General features: G+C 37.3%; 1 protein-coding gene across 10 annotated transcripts in view; it reads right to left on the bottom strand.

Moving 5' to 3' along the window:
* The window catches only part of CFTR (CF transmembrane conductance regulator), a 221,127-nt gene that overhangs the window by 76,756 nt on the left and 124,999 nt on the right, over positions 1–19,372 (bottom strand). For all 10 annotated transcript variants that reach the window (XM_082472243.1, XM_082472245.1, XM_082472250.1 and 7 more), the window contains 3 exons: positions 6,130–6,224; positions 3,543–3,629; positions 1,308–2,034 (listed from right to left, as the gene is read on the bottom strand). In XM_082472243.1, the coding sequence (XP_082328369.1) occupies positions 1,308–2,034; positions 3,543–3,629; positions 6,130–6,224 (909 nt within the window). The remainder of the gene's footprint in view (positions 1–1,307; positions 2,035–3,542; positions 3,630–6,129; positions 6,225–19,372) is intronic.

Here is a 19,372-nt window from a genome sequence, read left to right as displayed (position 1 = left end):
TGGTATTAAAACCATACAGATAAATTATCTTTTAGGAAACCTTTTTTAAGATTATAGAAACACTGAAAGTATGTATTTTAGAGATCATCTATTCTGTTCCCTCATTTTACAAACAAAGAAACTTTGGCCCAGAGACATTAAATAACATGTGACTTGCCAAAGTTCACACTACTCTTAATTGATCTATGCTATTAAACGTATCAATTTATTACAACATTGTTTCATCCAAGGCACTTAAGGAATTTTTCTAGTTTAAAAAAAAAACCCTCCTCTTTTCTATTGCCTCCTATTTTAAGAATAAGAGCATTTTATTCTTTAGAACTTAATATAAAAGACTTTCTACCTGAACGTTGGCACTAGTATATGTTGAATTTCACATACCTTCTTTAAAAGAAACCTGCCCAGGGCTTCCCTGGTGGCGCAGTGGTTGAGAATCTGCCTGCCAATGCAGGGGACATGGGTTCGAGCCCTGGTCTGGGAAGATCCCACATGCCATGGAGCAACTGGGCCCGTGAGCCACAATTACTGAGCCTGCGCATCTGGAGCCTGTGCTCCGCAACAAGAGAGGCCACGATAGTAAGAGGCCCGCGCACTGCGATGAAGAGTGGCCCCCACTTGCCGCAACTAGAGAAAGCCCTCGCACAGAAACGAAGACCCAACACAGCCATAAATAAATAAAATAAATAAATAAAATTTTTTTAAAAAAGAGAGTTCCTACTCAAAAAAAAAAAAAAAGAAAGAAACCTGCCCAGAAATCCTATGTATAATGCAAATTTAAATGATAAAAAAGCTCACATTAACTAAATTCAGGCAAGACCGATGTATAAGCCAGAATGTTAGTCCTGTTGAGAGACTAGATGTTTATATACCTTATAGAGGCTACCTGCATACAGCAACATTTCTTTGTCTCTCAATAACTGAAGCTATTACTTGTTTATATATTTGTTTTCACTCCACCTCTTCCCACAGAGGTTTTAGGAGGGTAATGAAACAGAGTTATAATAATTCATAATTTTTCTCAATAATGATTATCACTGCTTCGTAAAGGACTCAATATTAGTCCTTGCTTTGACTTACATCTTACAGTAAGAGATATCACAAAAGGAAATAGTTGATTCTTTCACATTTCGAAGTTGCTTACATAATTTACATACTTTGGACTTTGGGAATCTTAAAAATAAACCTCATCCTACACTCAAATTTGAGTAAGTTTTGCTACATAGTATGTATTACATCCCACTCTTTGTGGCCAAAAGAAAAAAAAGAAAGGAAAAAACGGAAACACCACACTGATTACTTATACACACCCTTAAATCTTCTTCATTAATTTCTTCACTTATTTCCAAGTCAGTATCTTGAGATAACCGTCTTGAATATATATCTATTTCAGTTAAGCTCGCCTGAGGGGCCAATGACATTTTTCGTGTGGATGTTGCTGTCTTTCGGTGAATGCTTTGACCTTGGTTCACTGAGGAGCGGGTCATAAGGTTCAGGACTGACTGCCTCCTTCGTCCCTGAAATGTGGGACCAGCACTGATCATGTTGCTCTGAGGCAGGATCGCCGCTCTCGGTTCAGAACCGGGAACTAAGGATAGTCTTCTCTCTAAAGGCTCAACAGAATCTTCTTCGATGCCATTCATTTGTAATGGAGCCTTCTGTACAATTGAAAATTTCCTCATAGAGCTGATTGAATTGAGAATGGAGTTCTTCCTTTTTTCACCACACTCTCCAGTCTGTTTAAAAGATTGCTTTTTTGTTTCATTCCAGGACACAGAAGTATCTCCTTCTAGTGAGAAACGCTGTAAAGTCTCAGTTATGATTGAATTTCTTCGTTCTGCAGTAAACTGGTCAAAAGTGTCATATCCCATGAGCTTTGAGCTGAAGTCGGGCCGTTGATTTTGTAACTCAGAAAATGTCCCATAAAAATAGCTGCTACCTTCATGTAAAATTAGTATTTTGTCAGCTTTCTTTAAATGTTCCATTTTAGAAGTGACCAAAATCCTAGTTTTGTTAGCCATCAATTTACAGACACAGCTTTAAGAATATAAAAATATATAAATATTAATTTTATAAACAATTTATTACAATAGTATATATATTGCATTTTAACATTTTATTAACCTATTCTTGTATAAAACCTCTATCATACAATGTTATTATACTTAAAATAATTTTAAAAGTAAATATGCAATAGTAACTAATTTGCACTTCTTGAATTATTATGGCATGAAATACTGTATTATTGAATTATTATAGTATGCTACATTATAAAGCTGAGTGTTAACAGACCTAGAACGAAATTAAATATCTGATATTAAATAAACATTTGACTTTGAACGAACTGGTTACCCTCTGGGTCATGGCTGATTCATCTAGAAAATGAGGGAATCGTTAGATGACCTTTAAGATTCCTCAGGGTTTATATTTCTACGTGTCTTCTAAAATGTCAGAGCTTTCTTGTTCTTTCAATTTTCCACTCATTTCCTTTTATATTTTAAGTTGACCACAAATGTTGTCCTCAAGAGCTTATATTAAGACTAATTTGATTTGTTAAAAACACAACAACAATAACAAACATGAGAATTGGATAATAAATTTGACCCTCCTCCAACAAAACTTCCCTCTAAGTCTAGAAGTAAATCCTTTCTAGAACCATCTAAGGGAGACCAATTTCTTTTTGGCATTAAAACATTTTGTATTATATATTGATAGAAAGAGGTATCATTCTAGTCTATACTCTAACATACTAACATAACTAGCACAGTTTATATTGGTAAGAAGGTACTTATAGTTACAGGACTATAAAAATAGTATCATAGGCATTAAATTTCGCTAAATTCTAGGAAAGTTGCTTCTAGAAATAGTATGGCCATTTTATACACACACAATCTACATCCTTATTGATTAAAATGAATCATGATAATTCTCTGAATAAACTACTTTATAGTCTATGAAATCATTTTGAAACCTTAAAATCAAGTTATATAACTAACTGTTCCAGTTAGGAACTTCACATACGTTGAGCCCTAATGGGAGCTCCAATGAAATGTATACCCCGAGCTTTGTGTGACTGAGGAGAAGGTTCTGAAGGAGGTATTGAGGTAGATGAATAGTCTGAGCATTCACCTATATTAAAACATTAAAACATTCAGTTTCTCTGGCTCCTTAAGAAGTTTACTACCTAAGGAGGAGATAAAATAAAATACTAACACGAAAAAAGTGAATGAAAAATTTAAGTATAATAATCAATTAAAATAATATAAGCTATGTCACAAGACAATAATACTATAAAAACTACATAAATAGTGACTGTTAAAGTAATAATGGGAAAAATTGGTTCAGCATAAGGTGGACAGAAAAGTGGACGTGATCTTTAATCTTGACCGTGGAGGGAAGATCAGATTTGAATAAGTGGCTACATTACATTTTGTCATTCTGAGTCACAATGGTGGACATATTTCTCAAGGAATAATATGCAGCCTATGGTGGTATAGTTGTTCTTTCTTGTCTTTTAGCATGAATAAGTTATTCAAAGAACATACCTTTCAAATATTTCTTTCTCTGTTAACACATCTAGGTATCCAAAAGGAGAGTCTAATAGGTACAAATCAGCATCTCTGTATACTGCTCTAAAAAGAAAATGGAAATGAAATTATATTCCTTCAATATTTCCCATGTCTTCTGGTATAGATGATTTTAAGTGAAGAACAAAAAGATAAGTCATATGTGATTTTTATGGCTTTTCGCAATACTCCAAAAACTGCTGAAGTGGTTTTGCTAAATATAAGTGACATACACTTGAAGTTACAAAAGTTACAAACTGAATCACACCATACATACAATTTTAAATATTACCTTAAAAAAGAAAAAGAAAACCTTTTAACAATAGTATCTATTTACAGCCAAGCACTATGCCACACGCTGGGAATACAATGGTAAAAATTACACAAGCTCTGCCCTCAAAGGTCCTGCATTTTGGTGGGAAACAAAGAAGAATAGACTGTTTCAAACCTGTAAAATGTCAGAGACAGCACCTAAATTGCAGCATTTATGTGAAATTATTTTTTTAATATTTTTCCAGTGTTGACTGTTACCGACAAATTGATAGCAGTGTTGTTACAGCTGTATGATTGATATTGCTCTTTGGTCCTTACAGTCTTAGTTTCTGGACCATACTCTTAAAAATTCCACACAAGTGAAGGATGAAAAATTTGCAATGAAAATGTATACCCATATTGTTTTATATTATAAAATTTTAGAAAATTTTACTATTTTCTAAGTTAAAAAATAAAATTTTATGAGCAAGTAAAATCTTCATTAAGTTGATCTTAGGACAGTAATAAGATGAAGATATGGTCCCATATGAACGGAAGTGAGGCAATTTCTTCATAACATTTAAACTTTTTTCAGCTGTGGTTGTTAGTACCCTATACCTGTGCCAGTCACATAGCATTCAGTGTTTACGTATAATTCTGTAAAAAAGGAAACTGTGTTTAGTCAGCAGGTAACTAAGAGAAGTAATAATAATAATAATAATTAAAAAACAGAAATGACAAAAAGTCAAAGTAAAATCTAGAAGAACCTTTGCAGTGTAAATTATTTTTGAAGATAACACGTAAGAACCAGATAAAAGTCCCCCATCGAAATGTACCCTCGAGGGCTTCCTTCTCTTACTCAGCTCTTCTCTCTCTCCTATGCATCTATGACCACAGTTTCTCAAGAGATCAGAAATAACATATTCATCATCCCCAAATGGACAATATATGACACATTCAGATCAGAATAGCAATAAACAATTATTTTCTTTAATGCCTCAAACTGTGTGCATTTTATAATAAAACTGAATCTTCAACTGGTAAATACAAACTCAATTCTATACTGAATGCCTGAAGCCATAGAGCATATCTTACCTAAATTTGAAATGAGATGTTTAAGACAAGTCTTACTTTGGCTCACAGATTAATCAACTTTCAGTTATTTAGAAACTATTGTTTTGTCTGTGAATTATCCATATCTATTGATTTATTACTTGACATTGTAATCCCAAGATCAAGGCGTGGTTTAATGTAGAGTCAAGACGACCTGGTTCAAACTGTAACCCTAGAATTTCCCAGTGTGGATTTTGGCAAGTTAAGATCTAACCTTCTCATTTATCTCATTATCTCTTCTATAAATTGGGGAGAACAATCCTTTTTTGGCAGAGTGATATGGGGATTAAGTAAAATTACACATGTACTCATGCACACCCAACCCAGAATAGTACTAGGCAACTGTAGGTGCTCAGTGAGTTAGTTTCCTGCCCCAGCTTTTGAAAGCACAAGAAAGTAAGGGAAAGAAGCCAGAATATCAATAGGTCAAGGTGATTTCTTGCTAACAACTTCGGCAACACAGTAAGAAGAATTTAGTTCAAATAAAACTGGAGTAACGTTTGCCATACCACATCACCAATAATTTTTAAACTGACAGTTACAATTTAACCACAAAGGTTTCTTCTTGACACAAATTAACTATACATATATATACACTTCCCTTTGACACTTCAAAATGCTTAGACCAAGAATGTCTCCACCAAGGGACCACCATAGCCCCCACTATATTAGATGTGCTTGTCCTATTTATTTTTCTTTAAAGATTACAGACTTTTAGCTAAGTGACATCATTTGCCCTGCTATTTCTGTCATGAGATTAATTAGTTATGTTGAAAATTTTGAAAATTTATGTTTATCTAAACCAAGAAGCATAAACAGAAGCCTAGAGCAGGTGTGTACATTTTGGGATGGGGCAAGCAAGGAACTGTATGAAGGACTAAATAAAAATTTACATCTTCTCTTTCACTCTGCTAGGCAGAGTGCCAGGGTTTTCCATTTGTAGTAAATCATGTCATGAGGCAAACAAACACACACACCAACATAAGGGTATGCATTTTTAAAAAGCCATCAGCTTTATCAGACATGAATACTATATCATTAACTATAGTTCTTAAAGGTTATTCTTAACCTGTTACCTATAAGATCCCGGGCATTTTTCAATTCCGGAAACAGAATATAAAGAAATAGAGAATCAACTATAATTTTTTACATGCATGATATTTACAACAAATGCTTGCTGGACAAATAATCAGATATTCACCTTGCTAAAGAAATTCTTGCTTGCTGACCTCCACTCAATGTGATTCCACCATCTCCAAGAACTATGTTGTCTTTCTCTGCAAATTTGGAGATGTCCTGTTATCAAAAATAGACAGAGAGGAATTGTCAGTATGTTGGATCTGAATTTGAAAGGTACATTTTCCTTCAAATGCAGTCGTATATCAGACTTCTGCTTTAACCACAGCAGAAACTGTAAACACCGCATCTCAGTTATTTTAAATGCATTTCAATTGCTCAAAACATTGTTGAAATTTTATAAAGAAAACTTTCTTTAATTTTTCAAATGTTATTTATGATAATTAAATAAGAATTGGAAAATATCAGAAAGTAAAGCATATGCATATTTATGATACGTAAAGACGTGTGTATATCATCCATTGACCAATTTACAAACCCAAGTGCTATTAATGTGCTGAAGTGCACTTCCTTTCAATTTAAATTCACTCCTTTAAAAGGAAATCCCCAAAGATGAATAAACCTCCTAATAAGAGAAACTAAAAGAATACCATTTACAGCTCCCTGCAGTATCTAAGCATATTCAGTGACCAGGGGTACAAGGCACCTCTTTTCCACACTTCTCTCACCTACGCACCCAAACAACACAGCCTTCTCCCTCATCCATCCTCCCACCTCATTCTTACGTCTTCTCCCCATCCGCTCTGTCTCTCCTGTCACCTCCCTGCCACACGTGTCCTGTCATCCCTTCTCCAGTTAATGAACTCTGTGGCAACAACCATGCTAGACATTGTAAAAGATTAGAATTTATAAGAAATAATCTTCAAATTGCAGTCATTGTAAGTCTAACTTGGAAAATAAGCCATAATCCTGGAGAAAGCTAAAAAACATCCCAAAGAATCAATTAACCATTTTAAGAGAATAAAACAATATGCAATTAATTGGCAAATTAATTGTTCAGAATATAGAAGTATTGTAAAGTAGATAGAAAATGCTGTAAGGCTTTCTGGAATAGGTGAGGTTTGCCCTGAGACTTGAGAATGTGACGAGTTAGATGGATAGGATTCTCTCTTTAATTCAAAACAAGCTCTTTGCCTTTTCTTTTCTCATCCCCATACATCTTCTCTTTTCTTTTGTTGCCACCTTCTTCTCTCTCCCTCTATTAAAAATACTCTTCCACTCTATTCCTCCTTTTTCTTTCACAATCTAGAAGCAGCACATCAGCTCTCCTTGACCTGACATGAACATTACCTGTATTTAAATTGTCAAAATGGGTACTTATATTGTCCATTTGTTTCTGTTATCCACCATATGAAAGTCAAATAGAACTTCATACACAAAACTGTAAACTCACAAAGCTGGTAAATTAGTACATGATCATTCATATTAAGAGCTAGTTGGCAGCTCCTGTAGGCTTAGAGCCATGCCAGCCACTGCCCCCAAGGAATGGCTGCTGTCAATACTCCTGAGCTAAGGGACCAAAAAGGATCAAAAATGTGACTTAAAAAATGCTGACATGTTGGAGGAGATACAGCAGGACCCAGTGGAGCTAGCTACTCAGGCACTGGAGAAATGCAACACAGAGAGGTCATTGAGACCCATATAGCACTGTGATGCGAAGGACCTTCTGTAGTTATGAGACACGTGAAACGAAGTGCTTCATTTCTTTCCACTGGACTGAATTTTTTTGTTCAACTCATGAACCAGGCCACATAACCAGGATTCCATCCAAATAACAAGGACTACAGCTAAATTCCACACCCAAGGTCTTAAATCTCAGTCTTGCTAAGGGAGCATGTCCAGGAGCACCTCAGCCTTTAAGCCTTTAGTGAGCAGGTCTATGCAGCACAACCTCTGTACTCAATTTAGAGCAATTAGTAAAATGGCTCGCATGTGTATTTCTTCTCTGCTGCACCATATTTTCCTTCCCCATATCCCATTCCCTTTTAAAGAAATTAAATCTTTTAGAGGAAAAGAAAGAATAATTTATCTTATATGAATAGACTGAGTGCAGGCTTTTGTAAAGGAGGCACATTTTCTAACAGAATCTTTTTTTTTTTTTTTTTTTTTGGCTGCATTGGGTCTTCGTTGCTGTGCACGGGCTCTCTCTAGTTGCAGCGAGCGGGGGATACTGCTTGTTGGGGTGCACGGGCTTCTCATTGCAGTGGCTTCTCTTGTTGCAGAGCACGGGCTCTAGGTGTCTAGGTGTGCAGGCTTCAGTAGTTGTGGCTCGCAGGCTCAGTAGTAGTGGCTTGTGGGATCTAGAGCACAGGCTCAGTAGTTGTGGCACACGGTCTTAGTTGCTCCTCGGTATGTGGGATCTTCCCGGACCAGGGCTTGAACCCGTGTCCCCGGCACTGGCAGGCGGATTCTTAACCACTGTGCCACCAGGGAAACCCTCTCACACGATCTTAAAAAACCAGAGGTTGCTGGAATTATTGGAGGTTTTTTTTTTTTCAAATTTGAATTCAATACAGTATCAGTTAAATCAGTTAAAATTTCTATTTTTTTTTTAATTTAGAAATATCAGTGGTTATTTTGATGGTACGCTTATAACACTGTTACACTTAGGGGATTATAGATTTGGAGGGTGTAGAATCCTAGCCCAGTGCAAGAGTTTAACAAAGATTTGTGGAATGAAGGAAGAAAAAAGGTGAGAATGGATGAAAGGTAAACAAACATTAAGTGACAAAGAAACAGGTGCATATAAGAAAATAAGAAAGGTGTACAGCATAGAAAAAGAAAGAAAATGGGAAAAGGAATAATTGTCAGAAGAAGTAGACATCTGTAGGAAAAAGCAGGAAGATACTGGCAGCATAAAGAGACAAGAAAAGTGAAGGGAAAGATTGGAAATGATAGAAGATAAGGAACTATAATTGACACTTTAGCAAATATCCCTAGTGAATGTAAATGTCCAAAGAATACAAATGCAATTTATTTCAATAATTTTCTTTTCTTAAGACAGAATAAATAAGAGGCTGTTTCAGCCAAATTTCTCTCACAGGAGCCTGTAATATTCATCCTTTAAACAAGCCAAGGAAATAGGAGGGAGAAGGAAAAAAAACATTCTCTTGCTTCTTTCCTATACGAGTAGGCTGAAACATAATATTAGAGAAAGAAATTGGAAGATCCTCAAGTGAGCTTAGGCTTTACATGTTCAGATCGAATGGAAAACCATCAATTTCCTCCAAAAACGACCGGAAATAGCCATTCCTTTGAGTATCACTCCTCAAATCCTGACCTGGAACTGGTCCGGGGAAAGGAGAAAAATACATTAAGAAAATGAGGGATTCAAGGAAGGAATTGCTTAGATGGTTTCTTGGTACCAAGTTAATCTATTTCAGTTATAACCACAAGCTACTCTGCTTCATTTTTATTTTCAGAACGCTATTAATTTTGAGCTCCTATGATAATGTACTCTGCCCCGTGCCTGGTCTGTTCAGCACGTTTAGTCAGAAGCCACGCCTGCATCCCTGGGGTGCCCCAGGCCTGCCTGGCATGATGCCTAGTAAGTGACTGGTCATCATCTTTGGCCTGCCTTAGACAGAATGGGATTTCTCAGTGTGAAATTTCCCCTCATACTTGGGAGAATTTCCAGGTTGGGTGCACCCTGGGAAAATGCCACGACGAACTGAATCTAAGCGTCTCTGCTCCCAAGTCACTGGTGAGCTGGAATCTGAATTATGTTTGCGGTGCCCATTTAGAGAGCTGTTGGGATGTCATGTAAACTATGCTAATGGTGATGGTTCAATAAGTAACAAAGCTGGAATACTGAACCGCATAGCGTGGGGCCCAGGATTTGAACCCTGCTCTGCAGGCTTATTGTGAAATCTCAGTTGCTTAACAGCTTTGTAACTTAATTCTCCTAACCATAAGCTAGGTGTAATTATAGTCCGTCTTTTATAAAGGGTGCTCAGTATAAGAATTAAGAATATGTCATATACAAAGCAATTCAATAAATATAAATCAATGAAATGAAATGTGCCAATCCAAGTAGAATATTTTTAATTCTAAAATAAAGTTTAAAACAAAATAGAGAACATGAATGGCAACATTGACCAGAGAGCACAATGACTTATTTTCTAGCTCTGTTTCCGCTAATAACTGGATAAGTAGCTTTGGGCAAGTCTATTCTGGCCTTCAGTTCTCCCTCTGTAAATGGGGGTAATAGTACCTTCCTTTAACAGTTGCAAAAATTTGAAGTAACTTCATATAAAGAGCTTGGTCCATAATGCGCACTCAAACTTTGGTGATTTGCAATTTTAGAATGATATATTTACCAACAATCTGTGTACATCATTCATTTCCATTTGGCCTTAAGTAGAATGCTTACCTGATGTAATACTCTGCCCCATTCTCCTATTAAAGGAAAGGCAGATTCTTATTAAGGCCTGAAAATATAGCCTTTATTAGCATATGATTGTAAGAAACGTACAAGGGATAATGTATCGGAAAATAATCAGACTTAGAATTGGAAGCCGTGCATTCAAGTCCCAAGTTCGCGTGCCTTTACCAGATGTACTTTTGTTGAGGTTGCTATGTATGTAGTCACATGTTTTGAAACTAAAAGTCAAGGTTCTTAAGGGTGACACCATATTCCCAGACAAGATCTAGATACCTTCCAAATGCTACCTCTCTAGAGATGGTTAGTTAATTTTATTTAACATTTTAGCCATGGTAAATTGTGCTATGATATTTTTATTCATCTTATTATCTTCTCATTATAAAAGAAGCAAGGAGGGTAGGGAATGCCAGTTCTCTACCTTCTTTTTTCTGAGAAACTTTTTCATGTTTTTGGGATGACTCTGTAGTATTTGATTTGAAATTTCCACCAGAATATGTTTCAGCAGTACAAACAAATAAGAAGACTATTTTTAAATCCCCACATTCTGCTAATTGACTGCGGTACTACTGAATGAAGAACACCTAGTTAGACAAATAAATATTTTAGCAATCAACACCACAGTAACCTTCTTGATGAGTCAACATCAGAATTCTATAATAAGAAAGCAGCTTGATGCAAGCTCCTTTCAGGAAGCTCTGTGCTTGAATTCACTGGTCCACATTTATTTGCAGTCTGGACTAGACTGGACTGGAAGTGTAAGATTTTGTATTTCAAAATACATAGCTCCGGGCTTCCCTGGTGGTGCAGTGGTTAAGAATCTGCCTGCCAATGCAGGGGACACGGGTTCGAGCCCTGGTCCAGGAAGACCCCACATGCCACAGAGCAACTAAGCCCATGCGCCACAACTACTGAGCCTGTACTCTAGAGCCTGTGAGCCACAACTACTGAAGCCCATGTGCCTAGAGCCCGTGCTCCACAACAAGAGAAGCCACCGCAATGAGAAGCCCGCGCACCACAACGAAGAGTAGCCCCCGCTCACGGCAACTAGAGAAAGCCCACGTGCAGCAACGAAGACCCAATGCAGCCATAAATAAATAAATAAATAAATTTTAAATAAATAAATAAATAAAATTACAATAATGCTTACTTTGGATTGTTTGGTTAAAAAAAGGTACGAAGCTCTTTAATGAAGTTTTCTTCTACTATTCTTACTTTGAATTTTTACTAGAAATAACTGCTGAATTTTATGTAAGACCCTTTTAGCATGTACTGACACTATTATATGGTTTTCTTCCTTGTCAATGTAACAAATTATATTGTATTTATAGATTGTTTATATTGAAGCACCCTTGTATTCCTATTCATGAATCTTGCCTGATATTTTATTTTTTATACCATAATGAATTCTATTTAGTAGTATTTTATTTAAATATCTATATTCATAAGTATGATTTATTACAGTTTTCTTTTTTATATAATTTTTCATATTTTGGTACAAAGACTATTCTGGCTTTAGAAAATGAAGAGTTTTTCATTTTTTTCTATGATTTGGTATAGTTTAAATAATATTGGAAGTTATATTATTAAAGGTAAAATAGAATCCAGCTATGCAATTATCTAGTGATAGTACCTTTTAATTTTTATTAATTGACATTGAACCATCTTTACAATGGTAATCTGTCTATTCAAGTTTCCTTATGCTTCTTTCTTCAATTTTGATCAGTTGTATTTTGCTAGTAAATCATCCAGTTCCTCTAGGTTTTTAACTTTTTCAACAGATTTGCATTAATTTTTAATAATAATTTTAATCTTGTCCATATTTTTGCTTAAGCTTATTTGTCATTCCTAATATTTTAAGTCTTTTCCTTACTAAAGATAAGGATAGATTCAACTATTTTACTGGTCTTTTCAAAGAACTGGCTTTGAAGAATTATTATATCTTTTGTTTATCTGTTTGTTTCCTACTTCATTAAATTTTTATCCTTCCTTACTCCCTCTTTTAACTTTTTATTATTTGGTTGCTTTTTAAAAATTCTCAAGAAAAATATGAATTTTGTGTATTTTTAGGCTTGCTTCTTAACAATAAAGGCATTTAAAGCTATAAATTTCCCTCTGAGTACAGCCATGTTCTGTAGATTTTTATATGAAGTGTTCACTCTTTCAATGTATTCTAGATTTTAAACAATTAACACTCAGTCAGGAGATTTTACCTCTCAAAGTATGTGTTTTTCAACTTAACTAGCTTAATCATATGTAAACAAATGTTATCTTTTACCAAGCATAGGCAACATGTTTAGTCAGACATTTTCATTAGAAACTCCAGGGCTTCCCTGGTGGCTCAGTGGTTGAGAGTCTGCTTGCTAGTGCAGGGGACACAGGTTTGAGCTCTGGTCTGGGAGGATCCCACATGCCGCGGAGCAACTGGGCCCATGAGCCACAATTGCCGAGCCTGTGCGTCTGGAGCCTGTACTCCGCAACAAGAGAGGCCGCGATAGTGTAGGGCCCCTGCACAGCGATGGAGAGTGGCCCCCGCTTGCCGCAACTGGGGAAGGCCCTCGCACAGAGGTGAGGACCCAGCACAGACAAAAATAAATAAATAAAATTAAATTGAATTAAAAATAAAAGATAGCATCATGTAATGGCAATTCTATAAATCTGGGTTTTAAAAAAAAAAAAAAACAGAAACTCCAAACTATGACTTAAGAAGAAGCTATGAAACGATTTTTTAAAAAAGAAAGAAAAGAAAAGGAAAAAGTTTGAGTGGAAGAAGAGTGCTATTAGAAGGGCTTACATGTATTTCCTAAAATTTGAATGGATTTTTACAGACATTCATTAGCCAAACTTAAAAAACTGGGGTTTGGGCTAAATTTAGCTTAAGAGAAGAGATCTTCAAAATTACTTGCAAAAGATCTAAACAGGTACAAAATTTAAGGGTTTTGATCGTTTGTCTCCTTTTTAGGGAATTGAAGATGTTTTAAGTGTTAGATAAGACTTTATCCGCTAGCAGAGGAGATTCAAGATGACAGAGGAGTAAGACACAGAGATCACCTTCCTCCCCACAAATACATCAGAAATACATCCACATGTGGCACAACTCCTACAGAACACCCACTGAACACTGGCAGAAGACCTCAGACCTCCCAAAAGGCAAGAAACTCCCCACATACCTGGGTAGGGCAAAAGAAAAAAGAAAAAACAGAGACAAAAGAATAGGGATGGGACCTGCACCTCTGCGAGGGAGCTGTGAAGGAGGAAAGGTTTCCACACACTAGGAAGCCCCTTCACTGGTGGAGATGGGAGCAGGCAGGGGGGTGGTGGGGAGGAGCTTCGTAGCCACAGAAGAGAGCTCAGCAACAGGGGTGCAGAGCCCAAAGCAGAGAGATTCCCACACAGAGGATCGGTGCCAACCAGCACTCACCAGCCCTAGAGGCTTGTGCGCTCACCCGCCGGGGTGGGCGGGGGCTGGGAGCTGAGGCTCGGGCTTCGGATGGATTGCAGGGAGAGGACAGGGGTTGGCTGCATGAACACAGCCTGAAGGGGTTAGTGGGCCACAGCTAGCCGGGAGGGAGTCCGGGAAAATGTCTGGAGCTGCCGAAGAGACAAGAGACGTTTTCTTGCCTCTCTGTTTGCTGGTGCGCGAGGAGAGGGGATTCAGAGCGCCGCGTAAAGGAGCTCCAGAGACGAGCACGAGCCGCGGCTATCAGCGCGGACCCCAGAGACGGGTATGAGACGCTAAGGCTGCTGCTGCAGCCACCAAGAAGCCTGTGTGCAAGCACAGGTCACTCTTCACACCGCCCCTCCCGGGAGCCTGTGCAGCCCGCCACTGCCAGGGTCCCGTGATCCAGAGACAACTTCCCCGGGAGAACACACGGCACGCCTCAGTCTGGTGCAACGTCCTCTGCCACTGCAGGCTCACCCCGCATCCATACCCCTCCCTCCCCCCCCACCCCGCCTGAGTGAGCCAGAGCCCCGAATCAGCTGCTCCTTTAACCCTGTCCTGTCTGAGCGAAGAACAGATGCCCTCAGGTGACCTACACGCAGAGGCAGGTCCAAATCCAAAGCTGAACCCCAGGAGCTGTGCGAACAAAGCAGAGAAAGGGAAATCTCTCCCAGCAGCCTCAGGAGCAGCAGATTAAATCTCCACAATCAACTTGATGTATCCTGCATCTGTGGAAAACCTGAATAGACAACGAATCATCCCAAATTGAGGAGGTGGACTTTGGGAGCAACGATATATATATATTTTTTCCCTTTTTCTCTTTTTTGTGAGTGTGTATGTGTATGCTTCTGTGTGTGATTTTGTCTGTATAGCTATGCTTTTACCATTTGCCCTAGGGTTCTGTCTGTCCTTTTTTATTGTTTTTTGTTTTTTTAGTACAGTTTTCAGCACTTGTTATCATTGGTGGATGTGTTTTTTGGTTTGGTTGTTTTCTTCTTTCTTTCTTTTTATTAAATTACTTAAAAATTTTTTTAATAACTATTTTTTGTTTTTTATTTAAATAACTTTTAAATTTTATCTTAATTTATTTTATCTTTATCTTTCTTTCTTTTTTTCTCCCTTTTATTCTGAGCTGTGTGGATGACAGGCTTTTGGTGCTCCAACCAGGCGTCAGGGCTGTGCCTCTGAGGTGGGAGACCCAAGTTCAGGACATAGGTCCACCAGAGACCTCCCAGCTCCACGTTATATCAAACGGCGAAAATCTCCAACAGATCTCCATCTCAACGCCAAGACCCAGCTCCACTCAACGACCAGCAAGCTCCAGTGCTGGACACCCTATTCTAAACAACTAGCAAGACAGGAACACAACCCCACCCATTAGCAGGGAGGCTGCCTAAAATCATAATAAGGTCACAGACACCCCAAAACACACCACCGGACATAGTCCTGCCCACCACAAAGACAAGATCCAGCCTCATCCACCAGAACACAGGCACTAGTCCCCTTCACCAGGAAGCCTACACAACCCACTGAACCAACCTTAGCCACTGGAGGCACACACCAAAAACAACGGGAATGACAAACCTGCAGCTTGCATAAAGGAGACCCCAAACACAGTAAGCTGAGCAAAATGAGAAGACAAAGAAACACACAGCAGATGAAGGAGCAAGGTAAAAACCCACCAGACCTACCAGATGAAGAGGAGAATGGTGAAAATACAAGAAACGCTTAACAAGGGCCTAGAAGAACTAAAGAGCAAACAAACAATCATGAACAACACAATAAACGAAATTAAAAATTCTCTAGAAGGGATCAGTAGCAGAATAACTAAGGCAGAAGAACGGATAAGTGACCTGGAAGATAAAATAATGGAAATAACTACTGCAGAGCAGAATAAAGAAAAAGAAAAGAAAAGAATTGAGGAGAGTCTCAGAGACCTCTGGGACAATATTAAATGCACCAACATTCGAATTATAGGGGTCTCAGAAGAAGAAGAGAAAAAGAAAGGGACTGAGAAAATATTTGACGAGATTACAGTTGAAAACTTCCCTAATATGGGAAAGGAAATAGTTAATCAAGTCCAGGAAGCACAGAGAGTCCCATACAGGATACATCCAAGGAAAAACACACCAAGACACAAATTAATCAAACTATCAAAAATTAAATACAAAGAAAAACTATTAAAAGCAGCAAGGGAAAAGCAACACATAACATACAAGGGAATCCCCATAAGGCTAACAGCTGATCGTTCAGCAGAAACTCTGCAAGCCAGAAGGGAGTGGCAGGACATATTTAAAGTGATGAAAGGGAAAAACCTACAACCAAGATTACTCCACCCAGCAAGGATCTCATTCAGATTTGACAGAGAAATTAAAACCTTTACAGACAAGCAAAAGTTAAAAGAATTCATCACCACCAAACCAGGTTTACAACAAGTGTTAAAGGAACTTCTCTAGGCAGGAAACACAAGAGAAGGAAAAGACCTACAATAACAAAGCCAAAACAATTAAGAAAATGGTAATAGGAACACACATTTTGATAATTACCTTAAATGTAAATGGATTAAATGCTCCAACCAAAAGACATAGACTGGCTGAATGGATACAAAAACAAGACCCATATATATGCTGTCAACAAGAGACCCACTTCAGACCTAGGGACACATACAGACTGAAAGTGAGAGGATGGAAAAAGATATTCCATGCAAATGGAAATCAAAAGAAAGCTGGAGTAGCAATTCTCATATCTGACAAAATAGACTTTAAAATAAAGACTATTACAAGAGACAAAGAAGGACACTACATAATGATCAAGGGATCCATCCAAGACGAAGACATAACAATTGTAAATATTTATGCACCCAACATAGGAGCACCTCAATACATAAGGTAAATACTAACAGCCATAAAAGGGGAAATCGACAGTAACACAATCATGGTAGGGGACTTTAACACCCCACATTCACCAATGGACAGATCATCCAAAATGAAAATAAATAAGGAAACACAAGCTTTAAATGATACATTAAACAACATGGACTTAATTGATATTTATAGGACATTCCATCCAAAAACAGCAGAATACACTTTCTTCTCAAGTGCTCATAGAACATTCTCCAGGATAGATCATATCTTGGGTCACAAATCAAGCCCTGGTAAATTTAAGAAAATTGAAATTGTATCAAGTATCTTTTCTGACCACAACACGATGAGACTAGATATCAATTACAGGAAATAATCTGTAAAAAATACAAACACATGAAGGCTAATCAATACACTAGTTAATAACCAAGAGGTCACTGAAGAAATCAAAGAGGAAATCAAAAAACACCTAGAAAAAAATGACAATGAAAACACGATGACCCAAAACCTATGGGATGAAGCAAAAGCAGTTCTAAGAGGGAAGTTTATAGCAATACTATCCTACCTTAAGAAACAGGAAACGTCTCAAATAAACAACCTAACCTTACACCTAAAGCAATTAGAGAAAGAAGAACAAAAAAACCCCCAAAGTTAGCAGAAGAAAAGAAATCATAAAGATCAGATCAGAAATAAATGAAAAATAAATGAAGAAAACAGTAGCAAAGATCAATAAAACTAAAAGCTGGTTCTTTGAGAAGATAAACAAAATTGATAAACCATTAGCCAGACTCATCAAAAAAAAAGGAAGAAGTCTCAAATCAATAGAATTAGAAATGAAAAAGGAGAAGTAACAACTGACACTGCAGAAATACAAAGGATCATGAGAGATTACTACAAGCAACTATATGTCAATAAGATGGACAACCTGGAAGAAATGGACAAGTTCTTAGAAAAGCACAACCTTCTGAGACTGAACCAGGAAGAAATAGAAAGTATGAACAGACCAATCACAAGCACTGAAATTGAAACTGTGATTAAAAATCTTCCAACAAACAAAAGGCCAGGACCAGAAAGCTTCAGAGGTGAATTCTACCAAACATTTAGAGAAGAGCTAACACCTATCCTTCTCAAACTCTTCCAAAATACAGCAGAGAGAGGAATACTCCCAAACTCATTCTACGAGGCCACCATCACCCTGATACCAACACCAGACAAAGATGGCACAGAAAAAGAAAACTACAGACCAATATCACTGATGAACATGGATGCAAAAATCCTCAACAAAATACTATCAAACAGAATCAAACAGCACATTAAAAGGATCATACACCATGATCAAGTAGGGTTTATCCCAGGAATGCAAGGATTCTTCAATATACGCAAATCAATCAATGTGATACACCATATTAACATTGAAGGAGAAAAACCATATGATCATCTCAACAGATGCAGAAATAGCTTTTGACAAAATTCAACACTCACTTATGATAAAAACCCTCCGGAAAGTAGGCCTACAGGGAACTTACGTCAACATAATAAAGGCCATATATGACAAACCCACAGCCAACATCATCCTCGATGGTGAAAAACTGAAACCATTTCCACTAAGATCAGGAACAAGACAAGGTTGCCCACTCTCACCACTTTTACTCACAATAGTTTTGGAAGTTTTAGCCACAGCAATCAGAGAAGAAAAAGAAATAATAGGAATACAAATTGGAAGAGAAGAGGTAAAACTGTCACTGTTTGCAGATGACATGATACTATACATAGAGAATCCTAAAGATGCCACCAGAGAACTACTAGAGCTAAACAATGAATTTGGTAAAGTAGCAGGATACAAAATTAATGCACAGAAATCTCTTGCATTCCTATACATTAATGATGAAAAATCTGAAAGTGAAATTAAGAAAACTCTCCCATTTACCATTGCAACAAAAAGAATAAAATACCTAGGAATAAACCTACCTAAGGAGACAAAAGACCTGTATGCAGAAAATTATAAGACACTGATGAAAGAAATTACAGATGATACAAATAGATGGAGAGATATACCATGTTCTTGGATTGGAAGAATCAACATTGTGAAAATGAATATACTACCCAAAGCAATCTACAGGTTCAATGCAATCCCTATCAAACTACCAATGGCATTTTTCACAGAACTAGAACAAAAAATTTCACAATTTGTGTGGAAACATAAAATACCTCGAATAGCCAAAGCAATCTTGAGAAAGAAAAACGGAGCTGGAGGAATCAGGCTACCAGACTTCAGACGATACTACAAAACTACAGTAATCAAGACAGTATGGTACTGGCACAAAAACAGAAATATAGATCAATGGAATAGGATACAAAGCCCAGAGATAAACCCACGCACATATGGTCACCTTATCTTTGATAAAGGAGGCAAGAATACACAATGGAGAAGAGACAGCCTCTTCAATAAGTGGTTCCGGGAAAACTGGATAGCTACATGTAAAAGAATGAAATTAGAACACTCCCTAACACCACACACAAAAGTAAACTCAAAATGGATTAGAGATGTAAATGTAAGGCCAGACACTATCAATCTCTTAGAGGAAAACATAGGCAGAACACTCTATGACATAAATCACAGCAA

Source organism: Balaenoptera physalus (assembly GCF_965194825.1).
Source record: "Balaenoptera physalus genome assembly, chromosome: 8".
NCBI lineage: Eukaryota > Metazoa > Chordata > Mammalia > Artiodactyla > Balaenopteridae > Balaenoptera > Balaenoptera physalus.
The sequence above is the reverse complement of the archived record's forward strand: the minus strand, read 5'-3'. Positions and strand labels throughout refer to the sequence as shown.